Raw genomic sequence first — 16527 nt, 5'->3', positions numbered from 1 at the left:
CATTCTTAGCAAAACTTTTGTTTCCTTATTAAAGAGACTTCTATTAACAAAATATCATTCATTGAGAAACAATTTCATTTACCAAATACTTTATTTCTAAAGAATCATTAAAAGATAGTAACTCTAAAAGAACCTTTTCAAATACTCCTTTAACAAAGATATTCTAAAATACATGAATTTTAAAACCTTTAGAATTAGAGTAAATCTCACTTGAACATTTTAAATTACATCATTAAACAATTTTATTTCAAAAACAAATATAGTTTTATATCTCTAAAATCAAATTACACAATATATTTGGGTCACATACAAGAGATTGACATGCCTTAAAATGAAAGCCTAGTCTACCCTTTTTCATATACAAAAAAAGACTAGGGCTCAAAACAATGACCAACGAAACATAACCCTCAAATACCCACTGCGGCTCATTAGGTATCCTCGAAAGGTTTTTCCATGTACAAGTCCTTCTACACTAGTAGTACTTGACATAGTCAATCCATTTCCTCCCTTATAATTGAACTATATCATCAAGTACATTTGAAAAATGTTAGGTGTATGAGTGAGTCTCTATTCTCCCTCATGAACTAGCAAACAAATATAACCCAAAGGTCCAAGAATTGACTCCCAAAATATCCAAACAATCTTACACAGGTTCATACATAACCTACAAAACCATCATGTGAGGTTTACCAACAAAAAAATCCCTCACGGTAGCCTTGTTTGCATGTCTATCACACATTTTATTTTTCTTGGGCTTAGCCTGCCATTAAGCTTCTCTCACTTTAATGGTCTTATATAATCTTTCATAAATGACATTTGGAGTTCACATTCTTCCTCATACAAGCAATGCTCTTTTCTCAACCATGGATTATGGCTCCGTTCTAGTCAAGAATGTCAAGTAAGGCCTATGAGTCACTCGCATTAATCGAATCCATTGTCTTTAGCCGAGTTATCACCGATCTTTATTCCCCTAGGTTCCTTTTAACTATTCAGATTATCCCCTAGCGTACCCACTATGAGTCATCTATCCTTTCTTAATATTCGCTCACACTTTCTTGTAGTGTAGAGATTCATTGTCCTTGGATTGTTGGTTACGTGGTACATGTGAATGAGCGTTGGAAGACTATGTCATAACTGAGTCTGATGCAATCCTACCCCGCAAGGGCATTGGATAGAAGACTCCAAGAAGATTAGGCCTGAGATGCAAGAGAAGGCCCTAGGGTTCTCATGAGCCTTAGGGTGGATTTCGGGTCTGGCTAAGTGTGAGCCCACTTATCTTTGTACATATTAGATTAAGGTTTCATTATTTTTGGGTTTTGTATTTAGAACTCCATAATGTAGGTAGGGTACCATTGAAATGTAGGATTTTTCAGCCCTTGTATTTTAGGGCATCTAGACTAGTTTTTGTATTAGGGGTAGTTTTATAATTTCACATGCATTGAGTGAATATTTGATGTGTGTGTTGGTAAATAAATTTAATTGAATTGGGAGAAGCCCAGTCCAATTAAATTTTAGAGGGGGAGGTGAGCATTTGCTTGCTACACCCTATTGCCACATCATATAGTCACACTTTGTGCATGTCCTTCATGCTTTACATGCCTCATGACACCTAAGCACACTTAGTGGAGAATCTTGGACTTGATCTTGGGTTAGTGGGCTGAACCATAGCTAAAATTCACTAATCATAATTAGTGAAATTTTGGCTCCAAAATTTGGCTCCACAAATTAAATTTCAAATTCAAGTAAAATTTGAATAGAAATTCAAATTTCCCTTCAATTTTGTGTAACATTTAGGCTATAAATAGAGGCCATGGGTGTGCATTTTTTCAACTTTGATCATTTGAGAATTAAACTTCAAAGTTCAGACTTCTTTAGAGGCACTAAATTTCGTGCTCTTCTCTTCCTCTCCCTTCATTCATCTTCTTCTACCTTTAAGCTCTTATCCATGGCTTCCTATGGTGGTGAGCTTCTTCTAGACTCATCTTCTACTTGAAGTGGTGTCTCCATTCATCTTTCTCCTTCTCCATTTTGCTGCAATCAGACCTCAAGAAGCAAAGGAATCCATTGATGAAGAAGATCCAAGGCCTACAAGCTCCACATGGAGCTACATCATCCTAGCTGTTGCTTCCTCCTCTGAGTGTGTGCAAAATGCTGTCTGTGTAAAAGTGTAATAAATTTCATTCTTCTTACCCTAATTCTAACAATTTAGGCTTTAAATAGGCTCTGAAATCGCGCCGTCGTGCTTAGCGCCACTATCGCGCTTAGAGCGAGTAAGTGGATTTGGGCTTGGCACCAATGCTGCGCTGAGCCTGGCAAGAGACAGATGACTCGCTTAGCGACTGATCTCGCACTTAGTGCGCTGCTTCAATTCAGGTGCTCTTCCAGATTCCTTCTTCACGCTAAGGGCACTGAAGCCGCGCTTAGCGATGGATATGAACTAAGCCTACTAAGTTCGCTTAGCGCAATAGCCACTTTGGCACTTCAAGAAATTAGCTCCTTTTTACCTGAAATTGTACAGATGTTAACATTAATTCCAATAAAAGAGACCTTAATGACAGAGATCAAAATACAACAAAGTTTATTTAAAATTCCTACAAAAGAACTATAAATTGAGGAAAACTACACATATTTTGAAAAAGTTTTCTATACAAAAGTTAGTCGTATAAGACGACTAACAAACTCTCCCAAATTTACAATTTTGCTTGTCCTCAAGCAAAGAAAGAACAACTCACTTGTCCTTAAGTGACAAAACTATAGTGGTCATTCAAAATTTGTGTTTGTCTCAAGAGAATTCAATCACATGAAATGAATGTTATAAAATGCTTCAATCAACAGCCCTTCACAAAACATGCAGCTTTTCAAAGATAGGAACGTTTTTATTAGGAATCACAACTGAAATAAGCTAGTAAGAATGGCAGATATCAAGGAAGGATCATTACCCAAAGCCTCACGGTCACTGTTTCACTCATGCACAAGTGTTTAGGCTTATTTAATCATCAAAAACTAACACGGATCTCAACCTTTGCAATTCATCTCATGCCATACAGTTATAAACACACAAATTGAATCAGAAGGACTTTTCTTAGGCTTGTAATGAGGCTTGGCTGCAAATAATTCATGGTTTTTCTAGGTTGCAAAAGCTTAGATTCTAGGAGAGCATTAATCCATAGATAAACCTTTTTCTTTTTATTCCCAACCCTATTACTTGTCCCCTTTTTACACTCAGCTTTCTTTTTAATCAATAGCAGCACACAGACACTTTTTATTTTATACTTACAGTTTTTTTTTTATACATTTGACTATGTGTGCTGCTCTGCTCTTACCATTCCATTCCTTTTTACCCAGTAGCTCCCCCAAATTAGGGGCAAACTTGCTTTGAGATGTGACTCCCCCAAATTTGGGGCAAATTTTGCCTTGAACCAAGTCTTTCTATGAATGATGCTCTCCTACAACCTAAGACAAGGTAGCAGGAGATAACTATGCAGGCTCAAGGTTCAATCAATCAAACATTCATTCAACTCAAACTGGGGGCAAGGGATAAATCATTCATGCACATGGTTAGCTTTTTGGCTAAGTGGTTATTTACAATCAAACATGGCCTTCATCATCCTCAAATTCATGCGTTCATTCCATAATTCAGAGATTCATACAAAAGTCATTACCCAATGTTAGTCGTTTCTCTCAAGGTAAAGATCACACTCTCACCGGGTTACGGTTAACGCATTCCTTCACTATCAATCTAACAAATCGATTAGCATTTTCAGTCATAATCCTAATTACATGTTCTTTCTCTTCTAATGACTGCATGCTTGTTCAAGACAAGATCTACGCATTCCACTTCATTCAATTCATACAATTGCTTCATTCAATTCAATCAAAAACACTGTAGTTCACATCAAAATCAACCACTGAATATCATTCAAGTCACTGTTCAATCATGCTTGCTAACAAAAAGCTACAAACAACTACTGAAATTTTAAATTTGACTGAAATTTAAAGAAAACTAAAACATAATCATAAACTAAACTAAATGTAATAAAATAAACTGTTCAAAGTGCAGAAAATCCTGAGAATGATCCTGTGCAAGCTCATTAAGATCCAACACCGGTGCAACTGGTGGATCCTAAACAATGGATTGATCAGGCACCGATGCTAGTGCAGATGGTTGTGGATCATCAAGAACTAGAGTTAGAGATGACTGAGGAACAGGCTCTGGTGATGCTACCTCCTCCTGAGCACTAGCTGGATTAGTCTCATAAACAAATGGCTCAGGAGGGATGGGCTCGTCCTCCTCTGGCACAGGCTCTTGGGCTGCGGAGGCCTCACCCCCTCCTGAAGGAGAAGGCTAGACTCCTGGCCATGCCATCTGGCTAATGAACTCGTCCATGCTCAAGCTCTGTAGGTGCTTCATGATGATGATCTGGCCTTTATGAAGGCTCTGCAACATGACAAGTAAAGTATCAGAGCTGACTGTGGAAGGTCCTGAAGAAACTGGGGCTGAAGCTAGTGCTGGTAAAGATGAAGCTGGAGCAGATGGAGCTACAGAAGAAGTAGAAGGAGCTGAAGTAGGGGGAATATCAGAAGATGAAGCCTGAGATCTCTTGCCCTTAGCCTTATTAGGCCCTCGAAAAGTGACCGTGGGGTCATTGAGGTTCCAATAATTTTTCTTCACATAAGCCAAATTAATGGCTGGAATGAGACTCTCAAAAGTCAATGAATCAGAAGTGACTCCCCAGGCTTTGCATAAAGCAATGATGAGGGCAGGGAAACTCAACCTCGAGGAGTCATGCTGAGCTATCATAGAAATCTGAGCTGAGATAATGTAGCCTAGATTCATATCCATCTTCTAGATAATGTCATAGATCAACCTGGCCCTGTCTAGTGTGATGTCTGATGTATGAGAGGTAGGTGCCAAGTTAGAGAATGAAAGAACGCTCCAGGTTTGAGCGAGAGTGTTCAAATTCTTCCTCAGGATCTTCATGGGCAACCTGCCTGAATTTATCTCAAATCCCCTCCCAGGGATGCATAATCGGGCTACCAGTTCCTATGGATCTGGCCTCAAACGACAGAATCTGGAGTAAGCTGGGAGGTCTTCCCTCTCCTCGATGATCACTGGTGTCTTCAGGAAGGTGTTGAGGGCGTCTTCATCAAACTTAATTAAGTGGCCTCTCACCCTCACTTGCTTAGGTGATTTTTCCTCAGGATCATAAAGGTTAGCATAGAACTCCTTAACAATGGCAACATCCATGCTCCCATCCATGAAATTGGTCAGCTCCTTGTGCCAATTACTTCTCTCGAGCTCATACTTGAATTAATCAAATTCTGTATGGTAAATCATGACATTTCTCTCAGGCAGGATCTTCCTGCCAATCACTATATCAGAGTAGTGATCCAAGGCCTCCTGAGATGTGAATCTAGAGTGGTCATTGCGGGCCTGGGATGCTGAGGTAGTGATCATAAAACAGGATTAAACAGGAGTTAGTCACAATTGAAAAATAGAAAAATAATACTGAAAACAAGACTGGGCACTTAGCGCAGAAGGCTGAACTTAGCGCGCCTTATGAAAATTTGTTCGTGGGCTAAGCGTAGTAGGCGCGCTTAGCCTAAATCCAAAAATTTTCAAACAGAGGGAGATTTGAGCATAGCACGATAAGGCGCCCTTAGCTCAACCTCTCAAAAAGATAACATGGGCTAAGCCTAATTCAACAAAATAGAAAACAAAGACGAAATTATGCTTAGCCTAACAACCAGGCTTAGCGCTTAACTAAAATAAAAAAATCCTAAGTGTTTGAAACACTACTGTCGCTTAGCGCACAGATGCGTTTAGCGAGCTCAACATTGAAATTCAACAAAAAGGATGAACGTGCTTAGCGCAACAGGGTCGGGCTTAGCGCGATCATTTGGAAATCAAAATATTCATCAGATGCGATGAACCGGCTAAGCACAGCAGGCGCACTTAGCATGTTCATCGTGATTTCCAGAAATACACAGGGGTTTTCACCCCTTTTTTCAGCAAAAGCCCCTAATGGGCCATAAAACCTAATCTAAGCAACTACATTGTCTACAGTAAAACCCTAAACCTAAGAACACTAACCCTAAACAGATTACAACCTAAAAAAAATTAAATCTTCTATCCTAAAGTTTGCAACTTTAAAGGTAAATGAGAATAAAGCAAAAAATGCTTACTTGGATTGATGTATGAAATGCACGAAGAAGCAGAAAATGCAAAGGAAATGCAAGGACTTGATGCACAGCAGAAGATGGGCACAATGCACAAAAGTGTGGGGACGAAATGCTCTTTAGTGTAAATGGTAACTGCATATGGAAATTCTATTTCATTTTAGCAGTTTCGTGTTATGCACTTAGCGCACAACCGCGCTTAGCTTGACAACATCATGTTTGGGTTTTAAGGCCTAAGCGCTTAGCCCATCTTCCTGCTAAGCCCAATGCCAAAATTTTCAAATTCCAGAGAGATATTCAAGCTTAGCACGAAGACACGCGCTTTGTGCTGTCTGCAACTCTGGTTGGTCCTGCAATTTGCGTTTAGCCACCATAGGTGGGGCTTAACACATAAACATGCTCCTCCATGTAGTGATGGCTTGCCCTTAGGGCGTTGCTGGCACTTAGTGCTATTTCAAAGAATTTTAAAACAGAGAGGGAATTGCGCTTAGCGCATCACCTCGCTAAGCCCAATGCGAGAAATTAAAATCCAGAGAGGTATTTGGGCTTAGCGCAGCAATGCGCGCTTAGCGCTATCCACAGATTTTCAAAGCCGAAAAGGATTGGCGCTTAGCGCATCACCTCGCTAAGCCCAATTCGAGAAATTCAGATTTCAGAGAGATAATAGGGCTTAGCGCTACCATCCAGCCACTAGTCAGGGGTCTAAGCACTTAGCGCGAGCAAGGGCCCGCTTAGCGCATGAAGACTAGGCGCTTAGCGCGAGAGGGGCGCTTAGCGAGTGAATAACTGAAAATTTTTATAAATTCTTTTCTGTTCACCTCTTCACCAAAGTTCATGAACCCCTTTTTTTCAATACTAACCAAGCTTAATAATCACACACAATTACAAGCAATTATCTACACTAAATGCAAGAAAAGGAAATTAAAAAAAGTTGGGTTACCTCCCAGTAAGTTCCCGTTTAACGTCATTAGCTTGACATATAATTTTGTTATCCTAGATCAATCTTGGTTCTCTCCTTCAGAACCTTCTCATCCAACTCCTTCACCTATAAGAATACATCCTGGTCCAACAATTCTTTTCCTTCATTAAATAGATCAAAGCTGATTTATTGGTTTTCGAGACTCATTTCCAACTTTTTCTTCCCTTGTCCACCACACAACTTGCAGTGGACATAAATGGACGTCCCAAACTGACAGGAATATCCGCATCTTCGTCAATGTCAATTACAACAAAATCAGCAGGAAAGATGAGATGCTTGACCCGGACCAGCACATCTTCAATCACTCCATAGGGTTTGGTGACGAAGCGATCAGCTAACTGTAAGGTCATCCGAGTAGGCATTATTTCTAGTTCTCCAAGTCTCCGGCACATGGAGAGCGGCATCAAATTAATACTGGCTCCTAAATCAATAAGAGCCTTACCTACTGAAACTTCACCTATAGAACAAGGTATAGTGACACTGCCTGGATCCTTATGCTTTGGAAGAAGGATACGTTGAATAACAACATTGCAGTTTCCCTCCATAACTATGGTGTCACTATGGATATACTTGTTCTTCTTAGTTAGCATGCCTTTCAGGAATTTAGCATAGAGTGGCATCTGTTGGAGAGCCTCTCCAAAAGGCATTGTGATCTCTAGCTTCTTGAAAATATCCAGAAATCTTGCTAGCTATCTCTCTTTATCTTTCTTGGAAGGTATCAAAGGATATGGTACTTCCTTGCCTTCAGCTGGAGTGGTTTCTCTCTTCTTCTCCCTTGAAATCTCACTCTTGCTTTTCTTTCTCTCTTCTACCTTCTCTTTTTCTTTTCCTGTTTTCTCATTTTTTTTCATTTTCTTTTTCTTCCTCTTTTTCTTTTTCTTTATTTTTCTCCTCATTTATTTCTTGTTCACTCACTTTTAATGTTGTCTCCTTCTTCTTCTCATCTTCTACCTCCAACTCTTCTTCAGATTCACTCAAAGACTCTACCACAGGGTCAAGTGCTGAGTTAGACACCAACTGTTGTTTCTCTGCACCTATTCCATTCTCACTCGCATTTATGGTCACCAATCTACTTATAGTCATGACAACTTTACATTCCTCCTTTGGATTTTTCTCAGTATTAGCTCCAAAGCTGCTAGACGGACGGTCTGCCAATTGCTTAGCCAGCTGTCCCACTTGGACTTCCAGATTTTTGATAGCAGACTCTGTGCTCTTTTGATTTGACATAGATATTTGCATGAATTGAGCAAGAGTCTCTTCCAACTTTGTTGTTCGATCATAGAGACTAGGCCCTTGTTTTTGTGGCCTGTTAGATGGACCACCTTGGTCTTTGTTGAACTGGTTTCCTGGGTGATTTCTCCACTGTCCCTGTTGTGAATTATATGGTTGGCCATGCTGAAATCCAAAATATCCACCTGCATTGAAATTTTGTCTTTGCTGGTTCCCCATGTAGTTGACTTCATGTGGTTTTCTTCTTGGGGAATACAGCAGTCGGACTCATGTGCTCCACCACATATGACACAACCTGCAACCTGCAAAACAACAGAGGGTGAAGGTTGTACAAAATTTAATTGAGTTGGCAATTTACTTAGTGTTTCTGTCAATGCTTCCAATTGCTTGGACAATAACTTGTTTTGTGCCAACAATGCATCTTGTGATGAAAACTCTAGCAGGCTTTTCTTGGTAGGAATATGGGCTCTATCACGCAGAATTACATGGTCACTAGCAGCCATGTTCTCTATTAATTCCATAGCTTCTTCTGGGGTCTTCAATTTGATCTTTCCCCCTACAGAAGCATCAAGAAGCTGCTTGGACTATGGTCTCAACCCGTCAATAAAAATGTTGAGCTATATCGATTCTGAAAATCCATGAGTGGGTGTCTTTCTCAGTAAGCCTCCAAATCTTTCTAATGCCTTACTCAAAGATTCGTCTGGAAATTGATGGAAGGATGAAATGGCAGCTTTCCCTTCAGCTATCTTAGACTCTGGGAAGTACTTCTTCAAGAATTTCTCAACTACTTCATCCCAAGTCTTAAGACTATTTCCTTTGAACAAATGAAGCAACTTTTAGCCTCTCTAGACAAAGAGAACGAGAACAAACTTAATCTAACTATGTCCTCAGGCACATCAGCCAATCTAACAGTGTTGCAAATTTCAATATAAGTGGCTAGATGTGTGTATGAGTCCTCGTTGGGCAGACCATGAAACAAATTATTCTGTATCAACTAGATTAATAAGTGTGGATAGGTGATATTTTGTGCTTGAACTTCTGGCCGCGCAATACTAATAAAGAATTACGACACACTTGAGCTTGAGTAGTCTTCCAAAGTAACTCTTCTTGGCTCCTCAACCATGATATTTGCTTCAGCTAAAATTGTATGAGATTGCCCTTGAGTTGGAAAACTAGAAGATGCCTTAGAAGATAGAGGTTCTTGTGGAATTGCTGTTGCCTCAATGTCCTGCAAAAAAAATTGTTTCTTTCTGCTTTTCTTTTCCTGCAAGTTGCATTAATTTCCAAGTCTATGGGAATTAAAGCACTTGCAACAGATCTTCTTTGCATACAAAACAAGCAGAACAAAAATTATCCAATTCCAAAGAACAAAAAATCCACAGTATCTACTATTAACAGAAATAATCAAAGAATCAAAGAAAGAAAAAAAAAATGAATCAATGCCTTAAAATTGAACTAAGCTCTTCTAATGAACTAAGTTCCCCAGCAACAGTGCCAAAAATACTTTGTTGACCCTTTTCCACAGTTTCTTTTTCCAAAATTTGTAATTACTCTTTTTACGTGGAAGTGGTTTACTGGAAAGTGCACTGGGTCGTCAAGTATTTAATTAAAATGGAATGATCCGAGTATCAAACCCGGGGAACTTGTTTATTTGGCAAAGCTTTGTTCAATAATCAGGCATTTTGTTGACATAAAATAATAATTGTGAATTGAAGTAAAAGCATGATATATCCTAATTAGAAAAATAGTAAACACAAGCAATTAAAAGTGAAAACAGTGGTTTAAAAGTGTTGGGTCTTTATAATAAACGAGTTGATGCATATAAAGATATTTCTCTAATTAAAAATGTTCTTGTGTTCTATGCTAAAGACTAAAGTACTAAACCTCGATCCCTCGTAAGTTTAGACTAATTTAAACCAAGCTTTGTCCTTAGATCCCTCTTGTTGGACTAGGCTTAATTTAAATAGCATTATAATCACAACATAATTAAAAACTAAAATACCTCTATCCCTAGCAATGCAGTTATCTAGCCCTGCTCTATCAAGTTCTAAGTAAACAGTACCCTTCCCAGTGCTAAAGTTCCTAACAGTACACACCAATGGGTGATCAGACCAAAAGCATGCAACAATGAAGCATCGATAGAAGCAACGAACACATAAAACACACTTAATTAGATATGAAAAGTGTTTACATCAACTATTCATTAGAAATCCCTAACTAGGGTTTTATCAAGCCATAACAAGGAGACCTAAATTACAAATTATACAGAAAATGAAGAGCAATTGTTGCTTACATAGGAAGGGGGGTCCCTCCTCCTCTTCTTAGCACCTCACAATCACTCAAACACTCTCAAATCACTCTCAAATGGCTCCTTGCTGTTGCTTCCTCCTCTGAGTGTGTGCAAAATGCTGCCTATGTAAAAGCGTAATAAATTTCATTCTTCTTACCCTAATTCTGACAGTTTAGGCTTTAAATAGGCTCTGAAATCATGTCATCGCTCTTGGCGCGAGTAAGTGGATTTGGGCTTGGCGCCAATGCTACGCTGAGCCTGGCAAGAGAGGGACGACTCGCTTAGCAAGCTGATCTCGCACTGCTTCGATTCAGGTGCTCTTCCAAATTCCTTCTTCACGCTTAGCGCGTTGAAGCCGCGATTAGCAATGGAAACGCACTAAGCCCATTGAGTTTGCTTAGCGCGACAGCCACTTTGGCACTTCAAGAAATTAAGGAAAACTATGAATGTGTGAAATTGTATAGATTTTAACATTAATTCTAATAAAAGAGACCCTAATGACAGAGATCAAAACACATCAAAGTTTATTTACAATTCCTACAAAAGAACTATAAATTGAGGAAAACTATACATATTTTGCAAAATTGTTCTATACAAAAGTTAGTCGTATAAGACGACTAACAAATAGGATTACAATTTTATCACCACATATCATGACAATGAAACAATCTAAAACACAAACTATGAGCATAATTTCATATCCACAACATATTCACAACACCTTGCACTTCAAGTTACCACACTTAGTGTTACATTACACACACATTCATATCAATTTCTCCTATACATTTTCCATTCATCAAGGTATTTTTCAAAAGCACATCCTCCAAAACATCAAATAAATGATGATTAAACAATAATGATCATATCTGTAGGATAGAATCTCAACATTCATTAACAAAAGTAAAATTCTATTACAAGAGTAATCATACAAATAAGAGAACTAACATGTTGATTATCGGATTTTCTAACATGAGAATTCTAAAAATATCAAATTAGCTCCGAAAGTAATGAAACTTAGTAGGACCATTTCACACATGCTAAAATCCAACATAAAAATTCCTCATTGCATTTACCATACAAATAATATTTATTTATATTTAATTCTCAAATTTGTGCATATGCAAAAAATCACAATTATTCATTTTTCTAAAATATTGTTTCTTATCCATTTCTTACAAATCCTAAAATTCATTATCATCAACATGTTATTCATAACATGTATATTCCAAGGGGTCCAAATAACATCAAAAATATTCTTATCATAATTATTTTCTTTGGCTGTCAGGACATGCAAAAATTAACTTTTATATAGGGAAAAATAGTAAACCAATTTCATAAAATTCTAGAAAAATCACACAAGCTTCTAAAGGCACATAGATGCACATAAAAATACAAAACCACAATGTTTTCACCAGGTTGGGAGTAATTTTTTAAAATCAGGATTGACCCGACCGGTTTGACCGTGACTTGGTGGGTTGGATTTGCTGTCAAGTCAGTCATGCAATTGGTCTGGGATGACCAAGTGCAATCCAACCAATTTTGCAATTAAATCGACAACCCATTGATTCAAGTTGGATCATGTCCCAAGAGAGAAAATGACAAATTGGCTAATGTGGCGGGCTTGTTGGACAAGTGGCCTCAATACCTTAAGAGGGGGTGAATTAAGTTTTAAAAATTTCCTACTAAATTTTTTTTGTTCCCTTTTAAATGATATATGATAGACTTAGAATGCAGGAAAAGAAGAAGTAATCAATTTAATAATGTTCTTTTAAATGCACAAGACAAAGTAAACTGCAATAAAATAACCTAGATAAGGGAATAGAGAAATGCAAACTCGATTTATACTGGTTTGGCCACTTCCCTGCCTGCGTCTAGTCCTCAAGTAACCCACTTGAGATTTTCACTATCTTCGTAAAACTCTTTTACAACTTCTGAACCACCTAGGGATCCCTCTCCCTTGTGTTCAGGATTCTTACAATTCAAGAGACAAACAGTCTCTTGATCACAACAAATCTTTTCAGAAAGCACAAATGTTTTTCTCTCTTATAGAGAAGATGATACAAGTTGAAGATCTAAGAAGAATACTCAATTAATTTGCAAGTGTTTGGCCAATGATTTGTTTCTGAGAGAATAAGACAATAAGGTTTTGAAAAACTCAGAAGATTTTCGTATACAAGTAACATATTTGTAGACCCTTGGTGGCTTTTCAAAAACTTTTGAAGAGATGTGACTTTTAAGAATATTTTTAAAAAATTCTCTCACTGGTAATCAATTGTAGCCTCTTGGTAATTGTCAGACCCTAATTTCGTCCGGGGACTATCATTCACCAATGTTTTGATTCTCGCTAGCCGAATTGCACTGTTCGACACTGGTTACCGTACAAAATGAGAGATCGTTCAACGTTTTGATCAGGAATGCGAAAGATACGAAAAAGGAGGGGCAAAAAGGTCTTTTTACTAAGTTTTCTGGACCTTGGCTCGCTTGGGCCTTTAGAAGACTTCAGTCTGAAGGAACCAACTCGCCTGGGCGAGCCAATTACTTCATGTGTAAGTCTTGGCTCGCCTGGGCGAGCTGCCATGGTCCCAAATTCCATTTTTTGCTATAAATAGGCATGAAGGGGAGCTGAGGAAGGGGTTGAAGCATTCAGTAGTGAAGGAAATTGAGAGAATTAGGAGAGAAGAAGAAGGAAGAAGAAACAAAGCCGAGGCGCTACAATCTTAACCGATCACTAAGTGTTGTAAAGTTATCTTTAAAAAAGATTGGAGGTTAATAAACAAAACCAAGATAAATCCAACTCATAACTAATTTCTTTTTATCAAATATCACTTGAGATCATTTCAAGGTCCAACGCCTTAACGACTCTCTCCTCTTTTCAAAAATCAAAAAATCATTCCAAGGTCCAATGTCTTAACGATTATCTCCGCCTTTCAAAAATTTAAAACGTCGTTCCAAGGTCTAACGCCCTAAACGACTTTTTGTTCGCAATTAAAATGAATCTTTCAAAAACATAAAAAACCAATTTAACACATAAACGTTCAGACTAAAAGAACTACGTAGGTCTGAATTTTTCATCGCACTTGAGGATATGTAGGAGCATGGGAAACATCCTTGTCGACCCCCAAAAAAATAAAAATATAAAAAGGGAAAAGAAAATAATATTGAAGTCACATTTTTGCACACTCGATTAAAGGCTGTCATCCCTTGTGACGGGCGTGTGAGGTTCTAATATCTTCGCCATGCATAAACAACTCCCAAACCCTTATTTTCAAAATTCGCAGACCTCTTTTTGGTTTTTCTAATGTTTTCCTCGAATAAACGTTGGTGGCGACTCCGCTCGTTTTCTCCCTTGGAGACAGACACTTTCGCTTATCGATTTTGCCTTCACACTCCCGTCGTAGGGTAGGTTGCAACAGATGGCGACTCCATTGGGGACGTTAGAGAGTTAAGCCATTCTATCAGTGTGTAATGTTTTATCGTGACTTCTTCTTTATTTATGTTTCCTTTTCCCTTTTATCTTTTGTTTTGTCCGTGTTTGTATATAACCTTTGCTATGTTGTTGTGTTTGGTGTGTGTCTGTCTATCTATTACATTCATAGTTAGAATTTTTTTTCTATGCATACATGGAACCTACACCTTGCACACACGTTAAGATATTAGGCCCTATACCCGGGTCTATGTGAGCCATAAGGAGTGGAGACCGATCTGTGGTCATGCTAGGTCTCCGACTCGCTTGATAACAGTGAAGCCTCATCTAGAGTTTTCCTCTTTTGGTGATGCATTGTCGTTGATAGTCCCTATCGCTACAATGTATTATCTAAGAGGATGATATCTCTAGAGACCGATAAGGTTAAATGAAAGTACCCTTGGGAGTTATATCACTAGAAGTGGACTTTTGGATCCTTTCCATTAGGTTCCTAAATTAGGGGGCACATAGCAAACTCACTCTGGCTATTCCTTGATCGCATCATGCATCTCTTCATGGCATAGTAATGGACATATCATTCCTGCATTTTTCATTTATCATATTCATGCATTGCAATTGCATAAGTCATTGCATTATCATACATCTTCATTTAGCATGCTTTTGTTCTGCCAAATACATTCATTCTATTTTCATCGTTCGCATGTTATGTTCACTCATGCATGATCCTTATGTTTTCCTCTGCAAAAAGAAAAAAAGAAGAACAAAAAGAAAGTCATAATGAAGAATGAAAGTTTACACCACATTCTTAGTTACATGTGTTGGGTACCATGATGATAGTTATAAACAAACCATGTTGGGATTATACACTCATTTCTCTTAAAAAAATGATTGAAAATCATGTGAACATGGTACCTAATGCATGGTTAACTAGGAAAGGATGGTTCTTCATGCGTCTCATGTCGATCTCATAATTTACAAAATTGAACTAAATAATTTACAAAATTAGCAACTGTTGATGCCCTTGTTTTATTTTCAGTTGCACCTTGACTCTGACAAGATGTAATGAACAATGTTGTTTTAATGAAAATTTGAATTGATTCGACCCTATGTTCTGATGAATGTCCTGTGTAAAATTTGTAGTACTTTGATAATGTATCATTCACATACATCCAGGCTTTTTTTTTTCTTTTCACATTGGTTGCATTGCTCATTGCATTCTTTCCTTGAAAGCCAAACTGTAATCATTGTGATCAAAAGGAAAGAATGCACTTTACGGCGCCCTTACCAAATGCTTGCCAGAGCTAGAGTAATGAGTGAAATAGAGGAGGTGCAAGAGCAGATGAAGGTCGACATGAAGGCCATGAAAGAGAAAATGACTACAATGATGGAAGCCATGATAAGTATGAGAAAAATGATGGAGGTCAACACAACTACAGTTGTTGCCACAAGTACCGCCACAGAAGTGGACCTGACTCACCCACCTGGCTTCAATCAAGTAAATCATCCAGCCTCGAATATGGTAGGTTAGGGAGGCAAAGCATTGGGAAGTGCGAGCGGCCCCCATTTTGTGCAGGTTCAGAATAAGCATTCCTTCCCACCATATGGCTTGCCTCCCAACTATACACCACCCAATGTTGCACACACTCCCGATGAGAATGTCAACAACTCCCCACCCATACCCATTGAGAGCCAATAATCCCAATCTAATCGTACACATGTCTCTCAACCGGTGGGGGAGACACATGAAGCACCCCAAGACCACACTCTAGCCGACTTTGAGCCTCACCTCGGATGTGCTACAGAGGGGCAAGCATTTGGTGGCATACCCCTGCCAAACACTTTGGGGGGACCTTAGTATCGCCCACGACCACAACCCTTGCATTTTGCGTTGGAAAGGCTGAGGGTTATTGAATGAGGCAGAGGTTATGCCTTTGCTCACATGGCAGAACTGTGCCTAGTGCCTGATGTCGTTATCCCTCCAAAGTTTAGGGTCTGGTAATCAATTACCAGACCCTAAAGTAAGAGTTTCAAGTCTAATAATCATGAAAATCAATTCATTATCAGCAACCAATATACACAATTATTATAAACAATCATCATAAACAAGAATGATAAATAACTATCAAACATAATCCTTTCACTCAATCAAAGTAAACAATCATCATAATCAAGCATGATAAATAACTATAAAAAAAATCAGTACAAACAATCAAAGTGGCTAGGAATCTAAGTTATTTAGGTCTATGAGTTCTAATTCTCTTCTAATAGCAAAGAAATTTTCTTTAGGGAGAGGTTTGGTAAAAATATCCGCCAGTTGATTCTTTGTGTCAACAAATTCTAATATACAATCCCTTTTTTGAACATGGTCTCAAAGGAAGTGATGCCTTATTTCACTATGCTTTGTTCTAGAGTGCAAAATAG

The 16527-nt window shown here is 38.4% G+C and overlaps 1 protein-coding gene across 1 annotated transcript; it reads right to left on the bottom strand.

Moving 5' to 3' along the window:
* Positions 1–5044: 5044 nt before the first annotated feature.
* LOC102667500 (uncharacterized) lies at positions 5045–8608 on the bottom strand. The gene is made up of 3 exons (XM_006596706.1): positions 8075–8608; positions 7375–7821; positions 5045–5305 (listed from the first exon to the last, which is right to left on the bottom strand). Exons 1-3 carry the CDS (start codon positions 8606–8608, stop codon positions 5045–5047), a joined length of 1242 nt encoding a protein of 413 aa, XP_006596769.1.
* Positions 8609–16527: the final 7919 nt, after the last annotated feature.

This window comes from Glycine max, chromosome 14, assembly GCF_000004515.6.
Source record: "Glycine max cultivar Williams 82 chromosome 14, Glycine_max_v4.0, whole genome shotgun sequence".
NCBI lineage: Eukaryota > Viridiplantae > Streptophyta > Magnoliopsida > Fabales > Fabaceae > Glycine > Glycine max.
Note: the sequence above shows the minus strand (reverse complement) of the source record. Positions and strands in the feature narration are given on the sequence as shown.

What these genes read in the sequence shown, in the direction of transcription:
- LOC102667500 (XM_006596706.1), bottom strand. Translation starts at nt 8,608, where the DNA reads ATGGGGAACCAGCAAAGACAAAATTTCAATGCAGGTGGATATTTTGGA. An exon ending in AGAAGGAGACAACATTAAAA is followed by an intron (nt 7,822 to 8,074) that starts GTGAGTGAACAA and finishes GATATTTTCAAG; the next exon opens with AAGCTAGAGATCACAATGCC. An exon ending in ACGAAGATGCGGATATTCCT is followed by an intron (nt 5,306 to 7,374) that starts GTCAGTTTGGGA and finishes GATTAATTCAAG; the next exon opens with TATGAGCTCGAGAGAAGTAA.